This window comes from Heloderma suspectum, chromosome 12, assembly GCF_057233095.1.
Source record: "Heloderma suspectum isolate Gila_16-S chromosome 12, 16-S_ref, whole genome shotgun sequence".
NCBI lineage: Eukaryota > Metazoa > Chordata > Lepidosauria > Squamata > Helodermatidae > Heloderma > Heloderma suspectum.
Genome location: NC_139469.1, coordinates 6,457,249 through 6,485,202, shown reverse-complemented (window position 1 = coordinate 6,485,202; position 27,954 = coordinate 6,457,249). Strand labels below are relative to the sequence as shown.

At 49.3% G+C, this 27,954-nt stretch overlaps 1 protein-coding gene across 4 annotated transcripts; it reads left to right on the top strand.

Moving 5' to 3' along the window:
- Positions 1-16,538: 16,538 nt before the first annotated feature.
- Positions 16,539-27,287, top strand: PSMG3 (proteasome assembly chaperone 3). 4 transcript variants are annotated; one of them, XM_084818226.1, is made up of 5 exons: positions 16,539-16,626; positions 17,979-18,044; positions 18,529-18,627; positions 20,057-20,287; positions 25,099-27,280. In XM_084818226.1, exons 4-5 carry the CDS (start codon positions 20,072-20,074, stop codon positions 25,249-25,251), a joined length of 369 nt encoding a protein of 122 aa, XP_084674352.1. In that variant the 5' UTR covers positions 16,539-16,626; positions 17,979-18,044; positions 18,529-18,627; positions 20,057-20,071; the 3' UTR covers positions 25,252-27,280. The 4 variants fall into 4 exon arrangements, with proteins under 4 accessions (XP_084674352.1, XP_084674354.1, XP_084674353.1 ...); XM_084818229.1 differs by lacking the exon at positions 16,539-16,626 and adding an exon at positions 16,769-17,006 and having other exon boundaries at positions 25,099-27,279; XM_084818228.1 differs by lacking the exon at positions 17,979-18,044.
- Positions 27,288-27,954: the final 667 nt, after the last annotated feature.

Below are 27,954 nucleotides of genomic sequence, written 5' to 3'. Positions count from 1 at the left end.
CACCCTCCTCCTCTCAACCCTGAGTTCTCATGGTGGAGGAAAGAGGGAGCCATTCAGGCTGTGCCATCTGTGTGCCAAAGTCTTGGGAAGAAATTCTCGCCCTATCTGGACTCACTGGGGAGGTTGCCTCCTTCTGTTCTGGCTGTTCCCATTCTGATTCCAAATCTGAGCTGCCAGACATCTCCACACACTCAGATTCATACCTGGCACCTTTGATGGCACAATTGTAGGCTGATGAGCATGCGTGTGTGAATGGAGGCTTGCTGTGACCAAATGTGGGAATGCCTGCATTATGAAGCCATTGCTGACACCAGCTGGGCCAAAAAGCAAAAACCCACTTGCCCTTGCTACCAAAGCAGTTGGCCGGCCTAGGCAGAGATGAGGAGTAGAAAGCCTCTTGGAAAAGGAGGCTGCATTCCTCCCGGCTGCTTTTCAAAGCATTGTTCCACAGGCGAAGAAAGTACATTTCATGCTGTGCAACCGTGACAGTGTTTTGTGAAGGGGACCAAACATGAGGGACCATTTCTCATGCCTCGAACGTTAATGACTGATCTTCGGCACAGGTTTACAATTTAATTGAAAAATGGCAGGCGGGAACAGGTACGATGATTAATGCAGCCATTAATCATCGGGAGATGGCACGGTAGCACCACCCAGGGTCTGTGATAATACTCAGTAGCACCCAGCCAATAAACCCAGATGCTGATGGATTTTTTTAAATGGAAGAAAGAAAACAGGGCGGGGGGGGGAGATACAGAAGAGTCGTGCTCTTTTGTTGAGATTCCTGTCTAGAATAACAGTTAATCCTTTTTCATTGTTTGTTTGAACCTGCTCCTAATGCTACAGCTTCATTTTGGTTTTGCTCCCATTTTGAAGTGCTGCATTATTATTTTTTAATGTTGCCATTCTAGTTTTATTGTGTGAGTTTGCCATGTTGGCTGTGGATGGTGGCAGTTCCAGTCGAACACCTTGGTTTGTTCATTAGATTGAGATACTTTTCAACTGACAAATGCCCTCGGACCAGTTTGCAGTCATAAAAACCCCAAACAACAGCAAAGTAACACTCTTCCTGAATGCCTTTTGGAGAGGGTGAGGGCACATGGTCTCCTGGGAGTTCAGAAAGAACTGCCAGGCTGGAGAAGAGGCCTGGGCTCCTGCAAGTACAGCGGGTGTTTTGAAAAAAAAAAAAGAAATAGAAAGAAGACCCCCTCAAGAATTGCCTATATTTAAAAAGGTATGTGGAAACCCTGTCTCCCTCTCCAAGAGAACATTCTTCAAAATCCTCACCCCTCTCAGCCTCTTTCTATAGAGTTTTTGTTTCCCCAACCCCAACCCCCACCCCCACCCCACAAAATGCCAAAAATGGAACAGTCGAAATTTTCGGCACAGCACTACGTGGGAAGGAGTCATGCCCTCGGGCCAGTTTACAGTCATAAGGACCCAAAACAACAGTAAAGTAACAATTGACACAATGCGGCCAATGAAAATGTCCAAAAATTAAGATATTAAAGACATGAAGGGTGCAATCCTATGCATGTTTGGACAGAAAAAGGCCCTACAACTCCCAGCATCCCCCAGACAGCATAGGGCACCCGCCAATACTACTAAACAGAGCAGAAGTAGCTCAAGATTTTTGGAGGTCCATCAGCAAGACACACTCCATGGCCCCCCTCTGTAGGTGAGTCTACCTTCTCCCTACCATGGTCACCAGATGCTCTTGCTCCTTCTCCTCTTCCTCCTCAGGGGTACCACTTCCTTGCTTGGCAGGCAGAGAGTCAGGGAGCAAGGATCCTGTGGCATCTCCTGCTCCTCTTTCTCAGCACCACCGTTGTCTGGGCCAGAGTGAGAGGAAGGTGAAGAAGCAGGTTGCAATGCTGCAGAGGAGGAGCAAGTCCAGGGAGCTCTTGTCCATGGGCCCCTGCTGGGGTGTGGGCCCTCCATGGGTGTCCAACCATGTTTACCCTTGATGCCAGCACTGAAACAAAGGATACAGGCAGGCCACTTTATAAAAATGGAGCAGCATCAGAGAGGTGGAAAGGTGCTGTGCCATGCTGTGTGGGTGGGGGGAACGATCTGGATGAAATCCATGTTAGGCTAATGAAGCCATCTCATATAACTCATAACAGGAACCTCTCATAGTGGTGGTGACACTTAGCAAATCCAGGCATGAATAAATAACCCCAAACCCAATTGAATTAACCTCTGGCTGAGCAACGCAACTCAACAAATTATCCTCAGCTCCAAAAGAGATTAGAAAAGGGCTGGGGAGATTGGAGAAGAGAGCTAATTCAGCTGGTCTCATCATATAAATCTAATTCCACAAGTGCAATTTTTTATATCAAAAAAATATAATCATCAGATCTTTCTAGGAACCAGTTTGGGACGAGGGAAGGCTCAAAAGCTTGAGTGCACCAGTAAGAGACACTGGGTTTGTTGATGTGTTCTGGTCTCTTTCTCCCTCTCTATCCATCCCCTCTCTTCCCACCCACACAGACTTTCTTGTAAGGGCTACAGGTGGGGAACTTCTTTCAGCACAAGGGCCAAATTCCGTTTCAGAGAAGGGGCTGCATTCCAGTGGTGGGCGGATCTGAAGGCAAAAGGGCGGAGCTGGAGTCGACAATTGTGGTGGGCAGGCCCTAAGGCAAAAAGGGGTGGGGCCAAAAATAAAAGTAAGGCCAGCCTATCATACCTTCAAGCTCTTCCTGCCCAATAACTAGGCCTCAGGAGAGGCATTTCAACCTTTTAGAATGGGGCAAGAAATTGCACAAAGGCTGGGAAAACACCAAATGATTGGTGGTTGAGGGAAAGGGAGTGGGGATAGTGCTGTGCCATACCAGGCCCCCTATTTTTGGGAACTTTTTCTCTCCCTGCAAAAGAAGCAATTTTTTTTTGCCTATTTTGCAGGGAGGGGGAGAATTTTAGAGAATTTTCTCCTTGGAGAGGGGGACAGGGTTTCCACATACCTTCTTTTTAAGTGTAGGTGATTCTTGAGGGGTCTTCTTTCTATTTTATTTTTTTTAAACCACCCCCTGCACTTCCAGGAACTGAGGCCTCTTCTCCAGCCAGGAGTTCTTCCTGGATGCCTTTTGGAGAGGGCATGGTCACATGGTCTCCTGGGAGTTCAGAAAGAACTGTGGGGGGGGGAGAGAAGAAGCCTGGGCTCCTGCAAAAAAAAAAATACAAAGAAAGCAGACCCCCTCAAGAATTGCCTCCATTTAAAAAAGGTATGTGGAAAACCTGTCCCCTTTCCCAAGGAGAAAAATCTCCAAAATTCTCACCCTGCCCAGTCTTTCTCTAGAGTTTTTTGTCCCCCGGCCCCCCAAAATGCTGAACATGGAAGAGTTGAAATTTTCAACACAGCACCAAGTGGGAAGGAATGATGGCCCTGGAGGGCCAGATATGACTCTCACACCTGAGTTTCCCAACCCCTGTTCCAGACAGTGTTTAGTCAAGTAGTGCTTGGACTCAAACCTATCTGGAAATCAGATGCTTGAAGGTTTTCTTCCAGTCAGTGGCTTCTGGCTGCAAAGAGGAATTCAAAGGGGGCAATGTATGCCCCGGCCATGGGCTGCTAAGATTTGGAGGTGCTGAGATAATAAGCCAGACCCAGGTTTGCTTACCAGGAGCCTTTATTGAGTACTTACAGCACACAGGCGTACCTAATGGTTGGATCAGAGAGCTTCTCTGAACCCAGAGCCATGGGGTAAAATGGGTTTTATACCATACATGTCAGCAGTGAGGCAGCATGACAGCAGCAAGCGTTAAGTAGCGTTCATCTGCAACTTTCCCAGCATAGGCTAACAGTACTTGTTCAGAGGGGAAACAATCAGAACTTTCCCAGCACAGACATGTGTAACTCGGCATAAACAGAGCCTCACTTCTCAGGCACAGCCTAGGCCCTGATAAGATACTGGCCTTCGTTAACATGGAATATGCTGAGGCCGTGTTATCAACCTTTGACTCATCTCACATGCTCAGAGGCCCACTAGCAAGGAAATTGTACTTATAATGAACCTAAAGAGAGCACTATGGATCTCTAGGCCTCTCTAAAACTACCGGTCACTTGGTTAAAGGTCTGGGGCCATTACAGGCAGTGGCAGCCAGGTTCCACTAAGCAGGAGATGGAGAAGGAGAAAGCAGATTTCTGCCCAGGCTCCTGTCTTGTCCCCCACCCATTTTTTAAGGTGCCAGATAGTGATGGGTAAATCTGTCAATTTCTTTTTAAAATGTATTGTTTTAACATGGTGTTTTATTCTTGTATCTTTGCTGTTCACTGCTCCAAAATCGTTTGATGTGGAGCAGTATGTAAATATTGCAAATAAATAAATATGTTTTAGTTTCATTCACTCTCATATTCCTGACCCTAACTTCATTTCAGTCTAGTTCCAGACCAGTTTACAAATCCCACCACCACCACCAAAGGACAGCATGAAAATCCATGTGCCCTTCCATGTGTATTTCTCCTAGTACACACATTTTTGTACATGCTTTCCCTGGGGTGCACATTATTGCAAGCAATGGCCTCCTAATAGATGTGCTTTTGACTGCACTTTTCTGTAATGGCTGCATTTTTGTGAGCATTTGAGTTGCAAATTCTGCATTGCAAAATTCTAGGGATGTACGAAAGTCACTTACCTTTCATGGATTATGTTAATGGTGGGGGGGAGGCATTTCGTCCCTCCCCCCAGAATCCTGGCCGGGGGGGAGGCGTTCCATTCCTCCCCCCCCGGAATCCTTGAAAGGTCGGCTGTGCTCCGCGGCAGCTCCGCGGAGCAGCCGGCCAGGCCCAGCCAGGCCAGAGCCGTCCGCAGCCGGATTTCCGGCCACGGAGGGCTCTGGGTAAAAAAACACACACACACACAACACGTACGCAAATGGCGGTGGCTACGGCCGCCGCCATTTGCATTCCTTCTTTTTGCCATCTTAATCTACGTAAATATTTACGTAGACTATGACGGCGAAAATCAAGGGGAACGCAAATAGCGTAGCGGGCGCCATTTGCATCCCCTTTTGATTCCCCATTTTAGCCTACGTAAAGATTTACATAGGCTAAAACGGTGAATGAAAAAGGGACGCAAATCGTGCCCACTACGCTACTTACGTTCCCCTTGATTTTCACCGTCATAGTCTACGTAAATATTTACGTAGATTAAGACGACCAAAAAGAAGGAACGCAAATGGTGGCGGCCATAGCCACCGCCATTTGCATACGCATTTTTTTTTAAACCCACCCACAACCATGATAGGCTACGTAAAGATTTACGTAGCCTATCACGTCTTTTTTTTCCCCCCACAAGCCTGGAAATGGCGGCGGCGGCAGCCAGTCAGAAGACTGGCCGCCTTCGCCGGAGCCACCGCCGGAGCCGCCGCCGCCCGGAAGATCCGCCCCAGGTAAGTCTCATCCCGGGGGGGATCCGCGGGGGGGCGGGGGGATGGCAGGCCATTCCACCACAGATTTCGGGGGGCTGAATGCACTGGCATTTGGCCTCACCGAGATCCATGGCGGAATTCTCTGACATCCCTACAAAATTCTGATTTTAGTATGCAAGTGCATTCTGGTTTGTGTGTAGGTTCACAGGGCCCTGTTGCTATAAGCCTGGGGTGGACAGAAAGTAGATCTCCAGATGTTTTGGACTTTCACCATTCCTGACCATTGGCTATGCTGGCAGGGATTTCTGGGAGATAAAGTCCTAAACATCTGGAGATCTATCTTCTGCCCACCCCTGCTATAAACAGCTTCCAATGTTCCTATGAGCTGGGCCAAAGTAAGCTGAAAGCTTACAGTCTCTGTTACGAATAAGCTTAAAGGGGTATTTGGCTTTAAACTAGTTAAACTCTAGCCCACAGCTAAATGGATCTACGGTACTTCCACACTCCAAAACTGGCTTCCCAGCCAAATCCAAACTACTGATTTTGGAGTCTTCTTATAAACAGATCCCGCACAGCAAAACCGGTTACCTCCCACAGCCTAGGAGATGGGTGTGTGACTCACGTTCCAGATGCTTGGAACAACCAATTTCCTCATTATTGCTCATTGTCCCCCGTCAATGACTAGATCAAACCCAAGCCTAATGGGAAAAGGACTTTGCATAACAGAACAGCATGACTCACAAAGGAATGAGGTTTCTCTTCTGGATTTCCTGAATGCAAAATGCAACGTTGTTGGTGGTGATGATGTTGCAGTTTTGCAGAGAACAGCTCCAAAGTCCCCGCCAGTTTTAAGGGAAGAGCATCACTCACAAGAGCAGGCGGGCTTTTCCTCTCTTCAGCCTTGCCAATGGGGCCTATATATCTGCTAGTGTTTGTCTGCTGCAACATAGTTTGTGTGCTGCAACATAGTTCCTTCCCTAAAGGACTAAAGAAAGAAAGAAAAAAGGAAGGCATAAACGCATTGCACTTTTCCCAGACCCCCTGCCGTAGTCCTGCCCACCTCTGCCCTCTCTGTAGAATGCCTCCAGCTAACTCAGCTCAGCTGTGAGGCTCCTGCAACCCCTCCAGCATGACTTTTGCAAGAGAGTGCAGCTGGATGAAGCCCCAAAAAGGAGTCACCAGTGGAGGTGGGTGTCTGCAGTTTCAGTGGGGCTATGATTCCATTCTGGGCTTTATTCAGAACCAGCCTGAACTCTAAAGGGGCTATCCAAACCCATCCCCAAAGTGCATACTCTGAAGTGAGCCAATTGAGTTCAATGGGACTAACTCCCAAGTAAGCAAATCCAGCAGGACTAGGGGCATGCTGAAATTCCACAGGAACGCAGGGAGGGGGGAGTGCAGAGTGTGGTAACAGGCACAGAAGCCAGCTCCACTCTCAGTGGGGCTGTGAATCCATTCCGGGGTTCAGTCAAAAGCAGCCAGAACTCTAAAGGAGCTATCCAAGGTGCTGAACCAATTTGGGGGATAGGGATCGGCACCTAGGATAGCTCCTTAGAGTTCTGTCAGTTCTGACTGAAACCTGGAATGGATCTAACGGGATCTAATGGATCTAACTCTAAAGGAGCTATCCAAGCTGCTGAACCCATTTTGCGGGTAGGGTTCAGCACCTTGGGTAGTTCCTTTAGAGCTCCGGCTGCTTCTTTCTTTCTTTTTACACAAGGGCCAGGGGTATAAAACCTCAGGGCCAGGTGCCAAATCTGGCCTGCTTGGGGTTCCAATCCACCCTTCCAGGGCTCCCCAGGCAACCATACCCCTTCTCATGGTCCCTAACCACTGATCGTTGGAGGATTCCTGGCTTTTGTGCAGTTTCCCCCCCCCCCCTGAAAAATGCCTCTCCTAACGCTGAGCTACTGGCTGGAAGAGCTTTACGCAAAAATCTGCTAGTGTTTTGGCTCCACCCCTTTTGCTTCAGCCACGCCCACCACTGGAACACGCCCCCCCCCAAGGGCATCCCCAAAATGGAATTGGGCCCTTGGGCCGGAAGAGATTTTGCGCCCCTGCTCTACGCTGTGTTTTTCAAGAGACAGGGAACTCATTCAGCACTGGCAATGAGGACTAGGGGCATGCAGAACTTCCGCAGGAACACCGGGGCGGGGGGGGGAGTGCAAAAAGTGGTAACAGGCACAGAAGTCAGCTTTCCTGAGAATCACAGCTTTCTTTAAAACAACCACATGGCAGCAGTGGTGACTATATAGCCCAGCCTGGAGCGTGCTCAGACAGAGCTGATAGCACACTTCAGCTGGTTACATAAGAACATCAGAAGAGCCCTGCTGGATCAGACCCAGGGTCCATCTAGTCCAGCGTTCTGTTCACGCAGCGGCCAACCAGCTGTCAGTTGGAAACCCACAAGCAGGGCATGAGCGCAACAGCACCCTCCTGCCCATGTTCGCCAGCAACTGGTGTACGTAGGCTCACTGACACTGGTACTGGAGAGAGCACATAGCCATCAGGACTAGTGGCCATTGCTAGCCTTTTCCTCCAGGAATTTGTCCAACCCCCTTTTAAAGCCATCCAAATGGGTGGCCATCACTACTTCTTGTGGTAGCGAGTTCCATAGTTGGCTATGCGCTGTGTGAAGAAGCCCTTCCTTGTATCTGTCCTAATAATAATAATCCTCCCTATCGCCTTACTGCTGATTGATTGAATATGCTAATGAAACTGAAAGGACTGAAGCTGCTGCTGCCCGCATGCCAGTTCCTGAGTTAATTTTATCACTGCACCTAGATAAACTGGGAATTCAGGAGCAGTGTGAGTGGGAAAAGCAATAAAGCTGGATGGGGAGTCTTCGGCCCAGGCCTGGCATCAAGGGTGGGCATGGTGGGGCAGCTGCCAAGGACCCACACCCCAGCAGGGGCCCACTGACAAGATCCCTCCTGGAGTGGCCCCTCCTCTTCCCCATTCCAACTTGCTTGTTCATATGCTTCTCATTCTGACCAGACAACGGCGACGGTGAGGAGGTGGAGGAGGAGATGCCACGGCCTCCTTGCTCCCTGGCTCTCTGCCTGACAAGCAAGCAAGCGCGAGCAATGAGGACGACGAGAAGGAGCAAGAGCAGTGGGTGACCATGGCGGTGAGAAGGCAGACTCACTGACGGAAGAGGCCCATTGAAGCGACCTTGCCCAAGGGCTCTCAGACTCCCGGACCCAGCACCGCGTTGATGGGAGCTGTCAAAGCCAAGAACGTCTGGAGGACCATTGGTTCCCACCCCTGCAATAAAGGACCTGAAGGTGGGGCGATCCTCTTATCTCTCAGATGCGAGGCCTGTCAGCAGAAAGCATTAGAACGACCATCTTTCTCTCTCTTTTCTTTCCCCCACTTTGGTTAGCTGAAATAAAAGCCTTTCTTCAGCTTCCCCAGACACCTTTGGCATCAGAAATCCTTCATGCCCAAGATTGTTTCTAGCGGGTTTGAGTCCTCAGGGGCGCGGCCCGCTATAAATCAAAATAAAAAATAACTAGATTTCTGCCGCCGCCGAAACAAACACTGAAAACGATCAAGCACGGCACATGGAAGTAATAACCTGTAAACTAATAAACTGACCAGACACTCTGATAGCACAATTCTCCCACGAGTGGCAATCGTTAATGGCTACTCTGAAGTGCAAAGCTTATAGTTTTCTACAGAAGGAGAAAATATTTCCACCTCGCAAGAGATCCCGGGGGCGTGCTGGGTTTGCTCCTCGCAAAGTACAGGCCGTATTGATCACTGAAAATGACCTCCGCCTTTCCCCCGAGCTCATCCAGTTCCCGAATAACAACACCGAAAACTTAAAGTGCTTTCTCAAAAGAGAGAAAGATGCGATGCACCATGGGTGAGTGGTAGAAATCATATACACCTAAATAAATAACGAAGTCTAAAAATTGTCGAGGCTGCGAGAACTTCTCATTTGGGGCATACCCTGAAAGGGCAGCGTGTTTTTTGATTACGGGACCTTTTTATTTCCCAAGTGTTAGGATCAGGAGCAAATGCCACACAGTTGGGATTGTAATCCAATAGGAGAGTGCCTACCTTGCATGCAAAATGTCCCCCAGTTCACTTATTTTGTTAAGGTGCAACCCTTTGTATGTTTAGACAGAAAAAGGTCCTGCAGCTCCCAGCATGCCCCAGCCAGCATGAGAGCTGAAGGACTTTTTTCTGTCTAAACATGCATAGGACTGTGCCTTAAAGTATTTTTACCCCGTTCCTTAGCCAAAGGTTTTCCCAAAGCCGCCGAAAAAGAGCAGTAGTAAGAGAGTTCCAGCCCCCAAGCACACAACCTCGAAGACATGATGCACAAGGAAAAAATGTTGGGGAGCGAGGAGGAAAAGCACACCCGTGCTCAGGCACCAATTCTTAAAAATGACCATTCTCATAGTGACTAGCTGGGATGAGAAACAGCCTGATGGAATGGCTGCCGCTAGGTGGCGGTTGAGGGGGGCCCAAGGCAGCTGTTTTCTCAGAGTCAATAGGGTGCACCCACTCTTTCCTGCCCCCCAGCTTCTCTTCTCTCCCTCTGCTCTGCAGCTTGATGTCTGCAGGTTCAATCCCTGCCATCTCCCATTTAAAAGATGAGGTCGCATCAGTGGAGGCTGGTGTCTCCAACGTCAGTGGAGTGGTGAATCCGCTCCAGGTTTCAGTCAGAACCAGTGAGAGCTCTAAAGGAGCTATCCAAGGTGCAGATACCTCCTTGGATAGCTCCTTTAGAGTTCTGACTGAAACCCAGAGCGGATTCACCACTCCACTGACTTCAGAGCCACCAGCCTCCACTGGGTAGCCTCTCTTTCTATATGAGATCCTGGAGAGCTGACTGCTAGCCAGAAAAGACACGACTGGTCTCAGTGGTGAAAGTGTCTGGCCTTACTCATAGGGAGGGGCTGTAGCTCAGGGGCAGAGCAGTTGCTTTGCATGCAGGTCCCCAGTTCAGTCCCCAGCACCTCCAGCTGGAAGGACTGGGTGGCACAAGATGGAAAAGACAATTCCAGATAGTAGCTGTTCAAGATTCTGAATAGCCAATACTGGAATGGATAGACAAAGAGTCTGACTTAGGATCGGGCATCTTGCTATTATCCTGTGCAGCGTTGTGATGGATCCAGGCCTGAACAGCAGAACGTAAGGATTTGTTTATTTATTTATCTCATTTCATTCCTATCCCGCCAAAGCTCTCTGGGCAGCTCACAAAAATTAAGAAGAGGCCTGCTGGACCAGACCAAGGGTCCATCTCATCCAGCATTCTGCTCACACAGTGGCCGACCAGCTGCCCACGGGAAACCCACAACCGGGGCGTGAGCGCAACAGCACCCTCCTGCCCATGTTCCCCAGCAACTGGTGTACACAGCCATCCCACCTCTGGCGGGAGCGTAGAGCCATGAGGACTAGTAGCCATGGAGAGCCTTCTCCTCCGGGAATTCGTCCAATCCCATTTTAAAGCCATTCAAACTGGTGGCCATCACTACATGAAGCACCGGGACTCTTTGTTCAGCAGGGACAATAACATCATCTGCTTCTCCTCACCCCCCAGACGTCCCAGTTCCCTCTGAGCTTAGCTGTGATGCTCAGAGCAGCTGGGGAAGAAATGGACTTCCCCAGCATCAGCCTATTGTTGTGCGTCATCCCTGTTGTAAAGTATTTGGGGGCTGCTTGGACTTGAATGGGCAACGGAGGGAGCTCCGCAGAAGGCCTGCTCCCGGAGGAGAGGAAACATGCTAGAACTGGTTTGTGGATATGGATCAACTCAGCTGCCTGTATTTTTGGCCTCTCCTTGGGGCACTGGCATGAAGAGTGCCTGCACATCCAACTATTACCACTTTCTGTGTATGGTTACCTGTATGCCCTCAGTCCTCCTGGGCCCAGCGCTCTTCAACCTTTTTATTAATGACTTGGAGGAGGTGGTACAGGGAATGCTGATCAGATTTGCAGATGACACAAAATTGGGGGGAATAGCTAATACCCTGGAAGATAGAAACAAAATTCAAAGTGATCTTGATAAGCTGGAGAGCTGGGCAGAAAACAACATAATTAAATTTAGTAGGGATAAGTGCCAAGTTCTGCACCTAGGAAAAAGAAACCAAATGCACAGTTACAAGATGGGGGATATGTGGCTCAACAACACGACAAGCGAGAAGGATTTTGGAACTGTTGTAGATCACAAGTTGAATATGACCAACAATGTGAAGTGGCTGCAAAAAAAGGCAAATGCTATGTGGGGCTGCATTAATAGAAGCATAGCTTCCAAATAACGTGAAATACTAGTTCCCCTCTACTCAGCACTGGTTAGGCCTCATCTGGAGTACTGTGTCCAGTTCTGGGCACCACACTTTAAGAAGGATGCAGACAAACTGGAGAGGTTCAGAGGAGGGCAACAAAGATGAACAGGGGACTGGAAACAAAGCCCTATGAGGAGAGACTGAAAGAACTGGGCATACTGAGCCTTGAGAAGAGAAGACTGAGGGGAGATAGGATAGCGCTCTTCAAGTACTTGAAAGGTCATCACAGAGAGGAAGGCCAGCATCTCTTCTCGATCACCCCAGACTGCAGGACACGGAGTAATGGGCTCAAGTCACAGGAAGCCAGATTCCAGCTGAACATCAGGAAAAATGTCCTTTTAGAGCAATACGACAGTGGAACCAATTCCCTAGAGAAGTGGTGGGCTCTCCCACACTGGAGGCATTCAAGATGAGGCTGGACAGCCACCTGTCAGGGATGCTCTGACTTGGATTCCTGCATTGAGCAGGGGGATGGACTCAATGGCCTTGTAGGCCCCTTCCAGCCCTACTATTCTGTGATTCTATGATTGCCAAGGTGATTGTGCTGCAGAGTGCTGCTTCCTGGGTTCTTCTAAAGCTCCGAGTGCAAAGACTGGGCTCCATCTACCACAGTGCCAGCTCCAGGGTTTGGAGAGCCCTTGGGCAAGGCCCCTCCATGGGTCCCCTCCCTCAGTAAGTCTGCCTTCCCATCGTCACTGTCACCAGCTGTGATTGCTCCCCTTCCTCTTTATCATGATGGGTACCACTTCCTTGCTGGGCAGGCAGAGAGCCAGGGGGCAACTTGGCGGTGGCATCTCCTCCCCCTTCTCACCACCGCTGCTATCTGGTCTACAGCAACAGGTGGATGAACCAGCCAGGGATGTACAGATTTCATTAAACCCATTCTGTGTTTTGCGGACTGCCAGGCACCTTTTGTTCTGTCATCTGCTCATTGATGGAATTGGGTTGGTGTTTTTAGGGCTGCATGAGAAATTTGTTCCACTTGCACAAGTGTGCATTTGCACACACACACACCCCAGTTGTTGTTAAGGCTACAAGTCTGCAGAAACCACGTGACTCAGAAAATGTCGGTCCTCTGTGGCATCCAAAAGTCGGAGTCGTAGAAAGACGAGCTGATTTGAACCCATTGCAAATTCCTCCGACATCCCTAGCACCAGCTGGTTGCAACAGTGAAGAGGAGCAACTCCCGGGGGCTCGTGTCAGGGGGACCCTGCTGGGGCGTGGGCCCTTGGCAGGTGTCCCATCATACCTACCCTTGGTGCCCGCCCTGATCCACCACCCTGGGCTCTGGGCCCTTCTACGCTCTGAACGTTGGGTTCAGCGTTTTTGAAATGCTTTGACCTTTGTGGAGGAAGCCATCCGGGTTCTCCACCCCATGCCGCAAGATCTGACGGGTAGCACTGAAGCAGCGCGTGAGCGGAGCAGACCCCTCTTGGCTGAGGGATATAAACTCTTCGCAAGGGCAGTCTCTGCTTTTGTTCTAAGTTCGCAAGAGAATGCTGCTGACAGCAGGGGCCATTATCTATGCCGAACAGGTGAACGTCTTTGAGTGACAGTAGGAAGCAAGGGCAGAGATGGAGGAGGCCGCCGGGTGCAAGCTAAAGGCAGGATTTGCCACATGGGCGGCAGGGAAGAGGATAAGGTATCCCGCGCTCCCCGTCCTTTAGGGAACGAAATGTGGAACCACCTTTCTGTGGACCTCTGCTGCCCTCTAGAGGAGCTGAAACGCACGGTTTCTTCTAACGGTGCCCGTTTCTTCGAGGGATGGGAGAGAGCGCATTTCCTATCCCCACTTGGTGACCCGGACCCAACTGAAGGGGCTAGGGGTGGCCGTCCAAACGCAGTTGGACTCCAACTCCCATCATCTCAGCCTTGTTGGCTGGGACTGATGGGAGCAGTAGTCCAACAACGTCTAGAGGGATACAGGTTCCCCATCCTGCTTTATAAGGCCTAATCCCACACATCTCAGGGAGCATCTTCTCCTAGGCAAATTTTAAGATCTACCATTAAATCCTGTGCCAGGTAAGGGTGTTCTTTAGGAGGAGCAGGGCATTTTTGTTGGTGGCTCCTGGGTTGTGCAATGCCTTCCTCGAGGAACTCCATAGCTGGTCTTCCCTGATCTCTCTCTCTCTCTCTCTCTCTCTCTCGTCTTCACTACTTCCATTGTATTTTATTTTGTATTGCTTTCATTTGTATGTTTTAAGAGGCTGTAAACAATTCTTTTAAAACTTTGTGCTGGAACATGGTCTATAAATGGTGTTCCTGTAAATGATTTCATAAAGAAATTAAAGGTCTGTCATTTTCAGGAAGGGGGAAAATTGAGAGCTGTTATTTTATAAAAGACATTTTAGAGGGTGTATCATCTTCTCTTAAACCAATTACATCTAAATTACATCTGCTATGTTTGGTTTATTAATTGGTGGTATTAATCAATTGAAAACCTTTCAATCAACTAAAAACGTATCCCTGATTAATCATTGGGAATGTTTTTCTCATATGCAAATGTATGCTACTTTAAGAGATGAACAGTGCAATCCTATGCGTGTCTACTCAGAAGACCTATCTTCTATGAATCTGTCTAATCCTTTTAAAGAGTTATCTATATAGACTCTATCTTTGGAAGACAATCTTACTCAGTCAGGAGTGATCGCCATGATGACGATGACTCAGAAGTAAGCCCCATTGAGTTCAAAGAGGCTTACTCCCAGGTAAGTAGGTATAGAATCTTACTTATTTATTTATTTAGTCCCATGCTGCACGTTTCCCTGTTTTTCCCACCCATGGGGTTCCAGATGTGTTTGTATTACTAGATATACCTGGAATCCTGCAGGGAGGGAAGTAACAGCGTTGCGAGTAGGGGAAAGTTTTTGCACACAGACACACATCTCCTGTTTCCCCACTCTAAATTTTCCCTCCCAATATTTTCCTCTGTCTCCCGCTGTCTCCGTCTCGCATCCCTTCCTCTGTTATCTCTCCTGTGTTCGATTTTAGATTGTAAACTCCTCGGGGCAAGGACTTGACCTCTTACACTTAGTAAAGCGTTGTACATATGCATGGCTCAATCTAAACAATTATTAATTTTAAATGTTTTTGCCCTGCTCTCTGGCTGAAAAAGCTCCCTCAGCAGCTCACATAAGATCAGTGACAAGACAGACACTGCCTGCAATCTTACAGTCTAAAAGACATGTCACAAAAGGAAACAGGGTTCTGCAGAGAAGAGGAAAATAAGCAGACTCAGGCACCCGTTTTTAAAGTTACAAAGTTCTTCTAAGGACCAGGCTGAATGGAAAAAGTTAAGGGAGAGGGAGGAGCCAAAGGGAGCTGGTGTCTCAGCACAGCTGATGGAGTGTGTCCTGCAGTTTCAATGCTCCCTCTGCTGAAACCTGATGGAATGGTTGCTACTAGATGACCATGATAAGAGAGGAGCCTGACCAATACAGTAGGATTTTGGAGAGAGCAATCCTATGGACCTTGGGCAAGCATCCCAGAGACTCCAAGATTGTGCACATCCCCCCTCCGAGGCTGGAAGCACTACCCCAGCCTTGGAAAGGGGAGTCGGAGATCCGACTCCCCCTCCCCGCAGCAGGCACAGAAAGAACTGTGCCAGCTGCCTCCAAGGTCAGAAAAGAGACCTCGGAGGAGGAGGAGGAAAGGGGCATTCCGGTGGGCAGGAGGGGAGGAGGCAAGAGCCCTGTCCTCTTCTTATACTCTGTAAAGTGCTGCGCGTTGGGCCAGCTGCCTTCCGCCAAGCGTTGCCTCCTTTTTATTCGATATAAATAGAATTTATTATTATTATTGGTTTTTATTAGCATATTCGTTTTTATCACGTGAGTTTTAGGGTGCAATCCTATGCATGTTTAGACAGAAAAAGGCCTACAACTCCCAGCATTTCCCATCCAGCCATACTAGCTGGGGAACGTTGGGAGTTGTAGGATTTTTTTTCTGTCTAAACGTGCATAGGAATGCACTTAGGGCACAATTCTATCTGGGATAGGCGGCCGCCTCCAAACTCGGAGGTGACCGCCTATCCAATGCAGGGCAGGAGAAGTGTGGAGAGGATCGTTCCCTCCACGCTTCTCCTGCCCTGTATTTGCGGCTAGACAGCCCGGACGACACAGAGGATGTGTCATTCCGGCACTTCCGCCTTCCCTGCCCTGGAACGCCCCGAGGAATGCCTCGTTTTTCGCCACCCTGTACTCCTCTTCCGAGTGCCGGGCCGTTCCGAGCTGCCTGCGAGGCAGGGTGGAAGGGGGAGAAAGTTTGGAGCCGATCTCGGAGCGCGGGCTCCGAGGTCGGTTCCTGGAAACCGACATATCCTATGGCAATCTAGCCGCTGACTAGCGGCCACAAGATTGCTCCCTTAATGTTGTACTGTTCTCCTTACCGTATTAGTTGTATTATGCGAGTTTTACCGTTGTGCACTGCCCTGGGAGGGTTCCTGCCCTGAAAGGCAGCCAAGAAATATTGTATTAATAACAAAACAACAACAATAAATTGTGTGTGTGTGTGTGTGTATGCACACAGAGAGAGAATACACATCTGCACGAGTGTGCACTCACACGGACACAGAGACAGAAGCCCCTCCTGTGCTTCGAACAGTGGCGCAGCAGGCCGAAGTTCAACAGAAGGGGCAGCTTTCCCTCCGCCTGATGGTTGACGAAAGCTGCGCCTCTTGCCCGCATCCCTGCGTCCGTGGCGCAGCAGTTCGAAGGAGGCGCGCAAGCCGGCCGGCCACACCGCCTAGGGCTCTGAGCGGGGGGCGCTCTGTGCATGCTCAGAGGCCCCCTCGTCTCGCGACGCTTCCTGCCGCCGGGCCGGCGCTCCGCCCAGGAGAGGCGGGACGCGCCCGGAGGAGGGAGCTGCAGCGGGCGGAGCCGGGGAACTGCGAGCTGCGGCCGGCGGGAAGGCGGCTTCCTCCGCCGCGGAGCGCGAGGCCGGGCCGGGCCGGCGCGGGGTGAGCGGGGCGCGCGGGGCGGCGGCGGCGGCGCGCCCTCCCGCCCGGCCGTGCCGTGCCGTGCCGCCGAGCCAGCGCAAGGGCGGCGGCGGGAGCTGCGCGCCCCCGCATCGGGGCGCGCGCTCCTCCCCGCGCCGCCGGCGCTGGGCAGGGGTGGCGGCCTCGGCCGGCGGGCGGGCGGGCGTCGCCGCGCGGGTGGGGGGCGCCTCCGCGGCCCCCGCCCCTGCCGGAGGGGCGCTGCAGGCAGAAGTTCGGCAGGCTCGCCTCCTCCTGGAGGGGCAGGCCCGGCCTGGGGCGGCGCCTCGCGTCTGCACGCGTTTGTCGGCGTTGCTTTATTCCGGCGCAGCCCTGCGCGTCTCTAGGCGGAAAGAGTCCGGCAGGTCCGGGCATGCCCAGCCAGTATGGGGGGGGAGCCCTACAGCCCCCAGCACGCCCCAGCCAGTATGGGGGGGGCAGCCCTACAGCTCCCAGCATGCCACGGGGGCGGGGGGAATCCTACAGCCCCCAGCACGCCCCAGCCAGTATGGGGGGGGAGCCCCACAGCCCCCAGCACGCCCCAGCCAGTATGGGGGGGGCAGCCCTACAGCTCCCAGCATGCCACGGGGGCGGGGGGAATCCTACAGCCCCCAGCACGCCCCAGCCAGTATGGGGGGGGGAGCCCCACAGCCCCCAGCACGCCCCAGCCAGTATGGGGGGGGGAGCCCTACAGCCCCCAGCACGCCCCAGCCAGTATGGGGGGGGGGAGCCCTACAGCCCCCAGCACGCCCCAGCCAGTATGGGGGGGGAGCCCTACAGCCCCCAGCACGCCCCAGCCAGTATGGGGGGGGAGCCCTACAGCCCCCAGCACGCCCCAGCCAGTATGGGGGGGGCAGCCCTACAGCTCCCAGCATGCCACGGGGGCGGGGGGAATCCTACAGCCCCCAGCACGCCCCAGCCAGTATGGGGGGGGAGCCCCACAGCCCCCAGCACGCCCCAGCCAGTATGGGGGGGGGAGCCCTACAGCCCCCAGCACGCCCCAGCCAGTATGGGGGGGGGGAGCCCTACAGCCCCCAGCACGCCCCAGCCAGTATGGGGGGGGGGGAGCCCTACAGCTCCCACCATTCACCAGCCAGGGGGTGGGGGATCCTATAACTCCCAGCATGCCCCAGCCAGTGTGTGTCGGGGGGAGCCCTACAACTCCCAACATGGTGAATTTTTCCAGCCCAATCTGGAGATGCCAAGAATTGAACCTGAGACCTTCTGCGTGCCAAGCAGGGGGTGTACTGTGCTGAACCCCCTTCCTTTAGGCTGCAATTCTATTATTATTATTATTATTAATTACATTTATATCCCACCTTTTTTCCTCTTACAAGGAACTGAAGGCAGCTTATATGGTTCTCCTCCTCCTCTCCGCTTTATCCTCACAACAACCCCATGAGGTAGGTTAGGCTGAGAGTCAGTGGCTGGTCCAAAGTTGCCCAGTTAGCTTCATTCACCAAGTGGGGACTTGAACCTGGATCTCCAGAGCCCCAGTCCAGCACTCTAACCACTATGCCACGCTGGCTCTCCTGTGCAGAAAATGTCCTGCAGTGCTGGGCGTTTTAGGACGTCTTGCCATCTAAATGTGCCTTCGTTGCATTTTCAGTCTGACAAGCAGTTCTCTGGGTGGATTACAACCAGTTAAAACAATAAGATACAATACAAATAGTTAAAAGAATAAGGTAGGATACAATACAGACCTAGTCTGCATTGCAATGTGTGTGTGTGTGTGTGTGTGTGTGTGTGTATGTATGTATATACGTGTGTGTATATGTATATTATATATGTGCTGTCTTTGCTCTTAAAAGCTCCTGGGCCTCTATTAAGAGCAGCACTGTAGGAAGAAATTCAACTGGTAAAGTTTTCCCTTTCCTTCCCCTGTAGATGCCTGGGCTCTCTCGTAGATTCAGAAAGGTTCTTCTCCCCTCCCCCACCCCAAAATCTGGGAAGGAAGCCTTGCAACCCCAGTCCACACTGCAAGGGGTATGTATGGATCACTGCTCTTAGCTGCTTTCACATTTTCAGGCTCCTGTACCTGAAAATGGGTGTATATTGCAAGCAGAAAGACAACAGGTGTGCCGGATTTCCTTTTGTCTTGCAGCTTTTGAAGATGTAGATGAACTGCCATGGATGGCATTCCCATGGTGCTAAGTGCGAGCAAAAGTACTCTGTGTGTGCCTAGAGGCACAACTTTCGTGCATAGACAAAAAACAATCAGGGATAAATAAATGCTGTACAGGACCCTTTACTACAGAAGCTATTCGCTGTATTTAATGACTCATGAATAATAAAAAACTCTTCATAGACCTGGTTCTGCAAAATATATACTGTTTCAATGCAAAAGTCTTCATCAGTAGCCTGATATAATGTCCCCAAACGAAACAATTAGAGGTCAGTACTTCCAAAAAAAGATGAAAAGTCAACAATACATACAAAATGAGAACAACAGCAGCAAATACTCACCAAGAGGATTAAAAAAAATTAAAGAAGGAAGACAAAACAGTTCTTTTGAGACACCTGTTGTAAGCAGCTGTCCTAAATAGACTGACAGTTTTCAGTAATCACTGGTTCGAATCATAAACATACCTACTATCTCGATTCTCAAACCACAACATTTATCTTCTCCAAACTTAATTATTAATTAGTCTACAATGTGGTTGTTGGTGGAAACTGTCCAAAAACCAATTAATATAACCGCCATTATCTGTTTTTTTAAAAAAATTGTCCTCTTCTCTCGTATACTAAGCCCAAATGTTCTTACGCACTTCTTCCAGCAGATGCACATCACACACCTGAATTGTGGAAAGGAGCGTCATCCTGCAATGTTTAGTGTAAATTCAGTTGCATTGCGAGTCAGTGTGTGTCTGCATGGAGAGAAACATCCTACAACTCCCAGCAGCTAGGAAATGCTGGGAATTGTAGGACTGGGAATTGTAGGACCTTCTAGGACAGCCGGTGTGGTGTAGTGGTTAGAATGTTGGACAAACTCAGGAGATGCGAGTTCAAGTCTCCACTCAGCCATGATGCTCAGTAGGTGACTTTGTGCCAGTCACTGGCTCTCAGCCTAACCTACCTCATAGGGTTGTTGTGAGGATGAACTGGAGAGGAGGAGGCCCATGTAAGGTGCCTTGGGTTCCTTGCAAGAAGAGGAGAAAGTCAGGATATAAATGTCATAACAAAGTAAACAACAAACGCTCTTTGTTACCTCTGCATTTGAGCAAAAGGCTGCTTTTAAAGTAGGCCTTCCTCAATTGCCTGAAGTCAAGAACAGCTGAACATAAATGTGCATCTGCTAAAACTGTTCGGCCGGGGCGGGCGGGGGGGACGGGGCTGTTTTTAAATATTATGACCTTTCTCCTTCAGTTTATCGGTTAAACGTCCAGAATTAACAATGGATTGTTTCCTTTGGCAGTGAAAAGCTTCTGTCATGGCTGCCGAGTCCATCCTGGCCTCGAAGCAGGCCGAAGAGGTGGTTGGGGGCATCCCGACAGAGGTGGTGTGCACAGCCTTTGGGAACACGATCCTGGTGGTGGTGACGCAGTACGGGAAGATGGGGACCCTCGTCTCAGTGGAGCCCAACGTGGTGGCTGACGGCATCGGCACCCCCTTGCTCACCACCAAAGTACTTCTTGGCAAAGATGAGGTGTGTCTCCCTGCCTCCCTCCGTTTCCCTGCCTCCCTCTGTTTCCCTCAATGCATGCCTCCTCTCTCTCCCTGCCTGCCTCCCTCCCTGCCTGCCTCAGTTTCCCTCTAGGTGCCTGTCTTTTCTTATCTCACCCCTGCCTCAGTTTCCCTCAAAGTGCGTGCCTCCTCTCTCTCTCTCTCTCCCCCCCTCCCTGCCTCAGTTTCCTGCTAGGTGCCTGTCTTTCTTTTCTCACCCCCTGCCTCAGTTTCCCTCAAAGTGCGTGCCTTTGCGTTCTCCCTCCCTGTCTCAGTTTCTCTCCAGGTGCCTGACCTTCTGTTCTTTTCTCTCCCCCTGCCTCAAGTTTCCTTCTAGATGCCTGCCTCTCTTTTCTCTCCCCCTGCCTCAGTTTCCCTCAAAGTGTCTGCCTTCCCTGTCTCTGCCTCCCTGCCTCAGTTTCCCTCCAGGTGCCTGTCTGCCTGTCTTTCCTCTTTCTTTCCCATGTCTCTTCCACCTTTTTATCGGAATATGCAAGGCAGCAAACAACCGCATGTAGGGAAGTTATATAGCTACTAGAAGAGTGATTGCAAATAAAAAATGCTAAAATGTAATCACCTTTTAGTAGCAGCTGGCGGGGGGGCAGCAGGGGGAGAGCAGGGGCAGAATCTTTTTGGAGCTGGGTGTGGGTGGCTTAGGAGGGCTTTCCAGAAGGATGGGGGCATACTACAGAAGACCCTAGTCTGTGCTTTAACTGAGAACACGTTATTTATTTATTTATTTTATTTCTTAATCGCCCATCTGGCCGGTCACCCAGCCACTCTGGGCAATGTACAATAATACAACAGTTTAAAACAAGAAAATTCCACATTAAAACATCATATTTCTAAAAATACCCTAACCTACCCCAAATGCCTGCCTGAACAACCATATTTTTAATGCACGACGGAAGCTCATTAAAGAGGGGGCATGGTGGAGTTCCCTAGGGAGGGAGTTCCACAGAGTGGGGGCCACCACAGAAAAGGCCCTCTCCCTCGTCCCCACCAGTCTAGCTGTCCTGGCTGATGGGACAGAGAGAAGGCCATCTGAGGCTGATCTTGTTAAGCGGCCTGTCTGGTGTTGCTGGAGGCGCTCCTTAAAATAGGCTGGGCCAGAACCATATAGGGTTTTAAAGGTCAAAACCAACACCTTGAATTTGGCCCGGAAAACAACTGGTAACCAGTGCAACTCCTTCAGCACTGGAGTAATGTGATCTCGCCAGCGGCTGCCTTTAATCAGGCGAGCCACCGCGTTCTGTACCTGCTGCAGCTTCCGAACCGTCTTCAAGGGTAACCCCACGTAGAGCGCATTACAGTAGTCTAAACGAGAGGAGACCAGGGCATGTACAACCGATGGGAGCAGATGGTCGGGAAGGAAGGGGCGCAGCTGCCGTATCAGATGGAGTTGATACAGCGCTGTCCAGATCACAGCTGACACCTGAGCCTCCATGGACAGCTGGGAGTCCAAAATGACCCCCAGGCTGCGGACCTGGGGTAGCCGTACCCCACTCAACACCAGGTCAGCATCCCCCAACCTCCTCTTGTTTCCCACCAAAAGTACATTCTCACAACCCACAGGGTAGGGATGACAGATTGTGTTAAATCTGTTTCATCTGTGTTTAGTGGATCATCGGGCACCTTTCATTCCAACATCCGCCCATCGATGGAATCAGATTTTTTTAGTTTCTCGATTTGCGCAAATTCACACGTGTGAAAATGCACACGTTCCCCTAAAATATGCACATTCACGCTTTAGCCTATGGGGGAAATGCACATTTTGGGCCGGGTTTTTTATTTTGCGTATTTTTCTGCAACAAAATTTGAGCAAAATTCAGGAAAGTTAGAAAAAAAGTCCGCAAGTCCACAGAATCCACCCAGCAGGATTCTGAATCTGCTGGTCAGATTCATAAAAATCCAAACTCATTTGGTTCCGTTGCCAAATTCTCTGGGATCCCAGCCACAGCTGAAGTGGTAAGCCTGTTTCTGGATTGTCTCACAGCTGTTTGCATCATGTGTATGAATGCTCTTCCATGCAAAGGAATCCCTGCACATAGACAATAAGTATATCAAGGTGAAAGATTGCAACCAAGCTTTCTCCCTGACATGCTAGTTTCTAGCTGTAGGAAGAGGTTTGTGTATGTTTTATTTCTGGAAGATAGAAATAAAATTCAAAGTGATCTTGATAGGCTGGAGCACTGGGCAGAAAACAACAGAATGAAATGTAATAGGGATAAATGCCAAGTTCTGCACCTAGGAAAAAGAAACCAAATGCACAGTTACAAGATGGGGGATACGTGGCTCCACAACACTACAAGCGAGAAGGATCTTGGAATTGTAGATCACAAGCTGAATATGAGCCAGCAATGTGATGTGGCTGCAAAAAAGGCCAATGCTATTTGAGGCTGCATTAATAGAAGTATAGCTTCTAAGTCACATGAAGTACTAGTTCCCCTCTACTCAGCACTGGTTAGGCCTCATCTGGAATACTGTGTCCAGTTCTGTGCACCACACTTGAAGAAGGATGCAGACAAGCTGGAGAGGGTTCAGAGGAGAACAGCAAGGATGATCAGGGGACTGGAAACAAAGCCCCACGAGGAGAGACTGAAAGAACTGGGCATGTTTAGCCTTGAGAAGAGAAGACTGAGGGGAGATAGGATAGCGCTCTTCAAGTACTCGAAAGGTTGTCCCAGGGAGGAAGGCCAGGATCTCTTCTCGATCATCCCAGAATGCAGGACACGGAATAATGGGCTCAAGTGACAGGAAGCCAGATTCCGGCTGCACATCAGGAAAAACTTCCTGACTGTAAGAGCAATACGACAATGGAACCAATTACCTGGGGAGGTGGTGGGCTCTCCCACACTGGAGGCGTTCAAGACGAGGCTGGACAGCCACCTGTCAGGGATGCTCTGACTTGGATTCCTGCATTGAGCAGGGAGTTGGACTCGATGGCCTTGTAGGCCCCTCCCAGCCCTACTATTCTGTGATGCTATGATTCTGTGTATCTACTTCATTATGTGAGCCCCCACCTGCAGCCTGAAGGGTACAGTCAGAGAGACTTACCAGCTGGTCAGCTGTTTGAGGACCAGGCCTGAGTTAGTGCATGCAGCAGTGTCTTTTATAGTATGGCCCCATCCCTGTGGAAAGCCTCCTCACCTACCCAGACTTGGAACCTGTGAGGAGATAACACCACAAGCGGTCCCCTAAGCAAGTTCTGGATGCCTCTTTCACCCACTTGGTATAGGCCAGGGGGTGTTGAACCTCAAGTCCCTGGCCAAATCTGGCCCTCCGGGGTGCCCCAAATGGCCATGCCCCCTTTCCTTCCAACTGTGAATCGTTTGGTAGCTTTTGCATTTTCCCCCCCCTCGTTCTAAATGGTTGGAGTGCCTCTCCCGAGGCTTAGTTCCTGGCATCATCATCATTATTTTATTATTATTATTATTATTATTATTATTATTATTATATTATTATATTATTATATTATTATTATTATTATATTATTATTATAATATTATTTTTATTATTTTTATTATTATTATTTACATTATTTACATTTCTGTACCGCCCTATAGCCGAAGCTCTCAGGGTGGTTTACAAAAGTTAAAACATTAAAATACAATTTACGAAGTTTAAAAGGCATTTACATAAAAGCAGACAGACAGTATACACAAACAGCATATAACTGAAAACAATTTTGAACCGTCAGTCATAACTAAAGGCACATCCAGGACCAATTAAAACTCATCATGTGCTGCCAAATGCCTGGGAAAAGAGAGAGGCCTTAACCTGGCACCAAAAAGATAACAGTGTTGGCACCAGGCGGCCCTCATCCAGAAGCCTGTTCCACAGATAGGGGGCCACCACCGAGAAGGCCCTCTCCCTCAGTGCCGCCTTCTGAGCTTCCCTTCCTCTTGAAGTCAGAGCTTCCAAATAAAATATGCTGGTATTGGGGGGGGGGGCATTTGTTATTTGCCCCCGCCCCTTTTGCCTTCAGCCCCACTCCACCCACCACTGGAGTGTGGCCCCCGAGACCTTCTCCAAAATTGAATTTGGCCCTGGGGCTGAAAGAGGTTTGACACCCCTGGTAAAGGCCATGAGCTTCTGGGATGAGGTGGAAGAGGAAAATCACCTGGGACACAGGGTGTAGATTCCAGAACGTTCTCTTTTGACAAATGAAGAGCTGCTGGTAAAAAAATAAAAATAAAATAATGTCATATGACATCGCAAGACTTCCGCGTCTTGCTGCTGGAGAGGGGCTGGGCCACCTATTTTATTTATTTATTTAAAACTTTTCTTGGCTGCCTTTCACGGCAGAAGCCCTCCCAAGGCAGCTTACAGGAGTAAAATACATAAAAAGAGTTTAAAAAAATTAAACAATAAAAACAACAATAAAAGCCAACAATAAAACCAGCAACAATGATGACGGCAGTAACAGCAGCAATAGGAGTCATATCAAGAGAAGGCCACGATAAAATAATAGGTTTCCAAGGCCTTCTTAAAAGTCTGCAGTGATGGAGCATGCTGGACGTCCGATGGCAGCTTGTTCCAAAGGTATGGGGCCACTTCAGAGAAGGCCCTCTCAAGTGTGATCACCCACCTGACTGCTCTCACAGGTGAGCAAGGGAGAAGGACCTCTCTTTCTGACCTTAACGTGCAGGCGGGCTGATATGGGTGAAGGCAGTCCTTCAGGTAACTTGGTCCCAAACCATTTAAGGCTTTAAAGGTCAAGAACAGCACTTTGAAACCAGTAGTAAAGTTTAGGAGATGGTCTTCTCTGAGCAAACGTCTGTTTCCTTTCAGCCTCTCATCCACATCTGTGCCAAGCATCTTGTGACATCGGTGTCTCAGGAAGCTGGGAATAAGCCTGTTCTCCTGGCAATGGCCTTGAAGGACAGAAGCATTGAGGGGATCCGAACTCTGCATGAGGTGATCTGTCGATGCCGGGTGTGGTGAGCTCACGCCTCAGGCATGAAAGCCATGATCTCTCCCGGATTAGTCCTCTTCCTCCACCTTTAGTGGACTTTGGCCCTTTCAGCTGGACCGTGGTTTTGGATGTGAACCGTATGCCTTGGCCATGTAGACACCCTTTTTTTCCTGTTTTGTTTCTTTTGTTATTATTTGGAACATGGAGAAAACAAAAAAAATCGGGATGCCAAGACTAGAAAACATACGAGCAAAATTCACATGTAATGTGCTTGAGTTCCTAGTGGGAATCTATGACGAGCGAGTTGGCTGTATGTACTGCAGTGTAACCCAGTAAACAACTTTCCCAAAACTCTGTTTCGATACTCAGATGTTGTCATTTGAGTCCAGTTACGATGTTCAAGATGAAGAAGACAGAACGACCCCCATTTCCTGGGCTCACTTTCCCCTTAAGTGCCAAGCTATCCCAAAAAACCAAGATGGCATTTAATTTTGCTTTTGTGTGTGTGGGTGGAGGGTGGAAGCCGGGGAGACGTATGTGTTAAGTTTTGTTTTTTTTAAGTTCCGTTGATCTCAGTGGGAGATCTAAGTGCATGCTTAAAGCTGAGTCCTAAGCACATTTATTTGGGAATAAGCCCTATTGCACTTAAATCTGAGTAGACACATACAGGAGTGCCCTGTCCGGTTGCAATCCTATATACACTTTCCTGGAATTATTCCCCATGGAATACAGTAGGGCTTTCTTGTGAGTAAATACGTGTAAGATTATTCTGCAAATTCTTACTGATTTCAATGAGACTTAAAGTGCTTAACTTCATTGTGACTTCATTGGGCTGCATTACTAGAAGTATAGCTTCCAAATCACGTGAAGTACTAGTTCTGTACTCAGCACCGGTTAGGCCTCAATTAGAGTACTATGTCCAGTTCTGGGAACCACACTTTAAGAAGGATGCAGACAAGCTGGAGAGGGTTCAGAGGAGGGCAACGAAGATGATCAGGGGACCGGAAACAAAGCCCTATGAGGAGAAACTGAAAGAACTGGGCATGTTTAGCCTTGAGAAGAGAAGACTGAGGGGAGATAGGATAGTGCCCTTCAAGTACTTGAAAGGTTGTCACAGAGAGGAAGGCCAGCATCTCTTCTCGATCATCCCAGAGTGCAGGACACGGAATAATGGGCTCAGGTTACAGGAAGCCAGATTCCTAATGGGCTCAGGTTACAGGAAGCCAGATTCCGGCTGAACATCAGGAAAAACGTCCTGACTGTTAGAGCAATGCGACCATGGAACCAATTACCTGGGGAGGTGGTGGGCTCTCCCACATGGGAGGCATTCAAGACGAGGCTGGACAGCCACCTGTCAAGGATGCTTTGACTTGGATTCCTGCATTGAGAAGGGGGTTGGGCTCGATGGCCTTGTAGGCCCCTTCCAACCCTACTATTCTATAGTTCTATGATTCCATGTGACCATTATGTTCTTCTGCCTTTTTGATTTTAACGATTTCAGTTCCAGAGTAGTTCATCTCATAAATGGGATCCAAAGGTTTCATGGTGATAGCGAGCTCTCCACTGGGGGCTTTTCCTTCCCCTCCCCCATTCTGAAAGCAGCCTAGACAAGCCCAGGGTAACTTTGGGGGCACTCTCCATCGAAGTGCAGAGAGCTTTGTTTTGAACCTGGGTGGGTGTAGGGGAGAAAAATAGGGGAGTCACAGTGTATTCATAGAAGCTGCTTAACCAGCTTCTTGAGGTTTGGTGATTTCATATATTCCATTCTTGCAATGGATAAGGATAATATCAGCTCAAAGCAAAGCCTTTATAGCCTTATTCCTTTATAGCCTCATTCCTTCTGAAACCTGCTTCCAGGGGAGATATGAAAACGTACACCTTTGCTGGGATTTAGATGGAATTGTAAAACTTTCCTCTTAGTTTTGGTTCTGTGGCTACCTCTTTCGTGTTATGCTCCAACTTTTTATTTTGCTGTATTCTGTTTGAGAGTGGCTTTAAGTTGTGATGATTTGGCCTTGGAAGAGCGATTTTGTAAAATAAATTTTGGATCCTAACCTAAAACCGGAGGAACGACCGAGATTATATGCTGCAGCATCATGCTATATAACATCTTGTTTAAGATCCATTGGGAAAGACCATGAGTTAAATGTGTCAGGAAACTCTTTACCAACCATTTTTAGCATAGATATTTGGAGTGGGAAATCTTACCTCTCCAGCACAATTAAAGGCAATGGAGTGGTTTCGGATAACAACCTAAATACATGGTTTGTTCTTAGAAAGAGGATGCTGTTAAGAAGAAACTGTTCTCTTAAAATGTACTTAACCAAGTCCATTTTAAGAGAATGGTTTCTTCTCAATAACAGAAACAGCATCCTCTTTCTAAGAACAAACCATCTATTTAGGTTGTTATCTGAAACTGCTATGTGACACTACATAATATGCTCCTAGTGCAAGGGAACTGTCCAACTAAAATGCATCACTCCTTCTATCTCCAATCTTCAGAGGTGAGTGCCATTGCTTATGTAGCCTGAACAGCACCACCCGTGCACAAGAGGATGGTACGGCAGGTTCAGGGGAACCCAGGTTTTGCAGAAGTTTAAAAAATATTTAGGAAAAAAAGGGGAGCTCCAAAACAGCCCAGTGAGGACTAAGTTTGCTTGTCAACTACAGAATGCTTTGTAACAGGGACCATAACCCGAACTGAGCAAAGGGCCAGCTGAGTGTTTGGGCGG

Excerpts from the sequence above, each read along its gene's own strand:
- PSMG3 (XM_084818227.1), top strand. The coding sequence starts at position 20,072 with ATGGCTGCCGAGTCCATCCTGGCCTCGAAGCAGGCCGAAGAGGTGGTT. Across the intron at positions 20,288-25,098 it reads TACTTCTTGGCAAAGATGAG|CCTCTCATCCACATCTGTGC; the intron begins GTGTGTCTCCCT and ends GTTTCCTTTCAG.